General features: G+C 31.3%; 1 protein-coding gene across 1 annotated transcript; it reads right to left on the bottom strand.

Moving 5' to 3' along the window:
* Positions 1-1190: 1190 nt before the first annotated feature.
* Positions 1191-1856, bottom strand: LOC105461128 (cationic amino acid transporter 2-like). The gene is made up of 2 exons (XM_011707612.1): positions 1571-1856; positions 1191-1369 (listed from the first exon to the last, which is right to left on the bottom strand). The coding sequence occupies exons 1-2, from the start codon at positions 1758-1760 to the stop codon at positions 1191-1193; spliced, it is 369 nt and encodes a 122-aa protein (XP_011705914.1). The 5' UTR covers positions 1761-1856.
* Positions 1857-2102: the final 246 nt, after the last annotated feature.

Raw genomic sequence — 2102 nt, 5'->3', positions numbered from 1 at the left:
TAGAACTGCTCCACAAAATTTCGATATAGGTACTTGACACGCTTACCAATTAATAATTACTAATTACTCCCACAATTAAAAGTAAAAAAATTTGTCTGTATAATTATTATTACTGTTATGTAGTAATCTTTGCCGCCTATATTTTATTCGATTCTATCCGAAAGCTCACTTGTGTTTGAGGGCTCATATACAGTATGGAGTATCGCGTTATTTTCCAGCGAGCTTTGTTTCATCACACTGGTTACTTAAAGTAAGTGTAAAAGTTTGATAAAATAAATCAGTAGTTTGTATATAAAAATAATTCGCAATCAATTTCTTTATCGGAAGTCTTTTCTATTAGATAGACAAATTCAAACAAAAAAACGATCGTACTCTTTTGAATCATTTGGACATATAGAACACATCAGGACAAAACACTTTCTCGTATAGAAAACGACAAGTTTATTACATTTCTTACTAATTGACTTGATACACATCAACACTAAATTTTAATTTTTGATTTTTATACGCCGACTCAAATTGTAATCTTTGATTTTGTTTGACGTATATATTTATTACGTCACCGAGCTATAACACCTATTATGTAAACTACGTGTCAACCTTATATAGTATTTCCGGTTTTCATAATGTAAATGTAAGTTTAATTTTAATTTGTTTATTTACACATAATGTATTAATTTACAAGACGACTGAAAAAGACCAAGTCAGATTGAAACGTCTTGTCGCGAATTATTGTAGAATTGAAAATATAATATCTTATACCAACATCCAAAATTTGTCTATTGAGCTGAATTAAACATTTCTGAACGTATGTGCTATTTTTTAATTTAAACTTTAAATATAACACATATTAAATAAAATAAACACACGTGTACAGTGTTAAAAGTAGGTGATGCAGTGCCCATACAGTTCACAAATTACTAATTTTTAGTTTAATTTGATATTAAAAAATTCTGATAAACTGTTAAATACTCTCATAAAATGGAAGTGTTAATTATTATTTATTGCCTTTGTAATTTTATTAGCCTCACTAAATGATATCGCATAAACATGTAATTATTATAGTTCAATACCAAAAAGTCGGTATGTGATTGGAACTTTCTGATTCGATCTTGAATTTAGTTATGTCAATGTCCAAAATATATTAAACTGTTGTTTGACGCAACAGAGTTTATCACAGACAAATGTCATTAATTAATAAGCTGACTTATTAATTCAATAATGTAAAAAGATACAAAACAGAGATAGATTTGACAAAATTTACCTTTCAGGGAACCAGCAATTATGACGAAAAGTACAACAGATAGATTCACTAAAGTGAATATATTATTCGCCATCGAAGATTCCTTGGCTCCAAAAGCAAGAGCGACTAAGAAAAGAATTGTATATTACTTCAGCTGTTTTTATCAAGCAATCGTGTAACAAATTAACGGATTAATAATGCAGAGTTTGTGCGTGTTTATACTACGAAAAGAGACATGCGCAATTTTAATCAGCTCTATCGCAGGACTATTTTATCAATAAAACTTACGAGATTCGATTAGGTTGAAATATAAAATTCTCTTATCACCTGAAAATATCAGCGTGACGCCGAGTGCAAAAAAGTCTGGATATGACGATAGACTACTGATGTTGATAGGCATCACCGATTCAAAGAAGTGTTTCATACTATCGTCGAAGAGTACATCAACATACGTGCTGAGAGCACGCACCACACTAGCCGAGCCGATCACATATTCCAGAATCAAGGTCCAACCCATGAGAAATGCTATAAATTCACCTATTGTCACGTAGCTGTAAATATACGCAGATCCGGCACGGGGCACCCGCGCGCCGAATTCGGCGTAACAGAGACCTGAGAAGAAGAAATGAAAATTCAGAAATAATGCTACAAAAACGTGCGTTTTCACAATTTTTTTTTTTCAAATATACGTTCGTTTTTGTTATAAATTTTTGCTCTTTGCCGCAGATTACATTGCGCGTTAAATTATAACAGAATAATTGGCTATTAAGTTGTGTATAGGGTAGAGCATTTAAAACAAATCACCGAAATTTGAAAACTTTTATCTGACAAAATGTTTCAAACGAAAAAGTTGTATGGG

This window comes from Wasmannia auropunctata, unplaced genomic scaffold (assembly GCF_000956235.1).
Source record: "Wasmannia auropunctata unplaced genomic scaffold, wasmannia.A_1.0 LD308472.1, whole genome shotgun sequence".
In the NCBI taxonomy this organism is placed as follows: domain Eukaryota; kingdom Metazoa; phylum Arthropoda; class Insecta; order Hymenoptera; family Formicidae; genus Wasmannia; species Wasmannia auropunctata.
This window is presented reverse-complemented; position numbering and strand designations above follow the sequence as displayed.

Bases quoted from the DNA above. Each gene is read 5' to 3' on its own strand.
- LOC105461128 (XM_011707612.1), bottom strand. From the start codon at position 1,760: ATGGGTTGGACCTTGATTCTGGAATATGTGATCGGCTCGGCTAGTGTG. The intron at 1,370-1,570 runs GTGATAAGAGAA...TTCTTTTCTTAG, and splicing joins CGTCACGCTGATATTTTCAG to TCGCTCTTGCTTTTGGAGCC.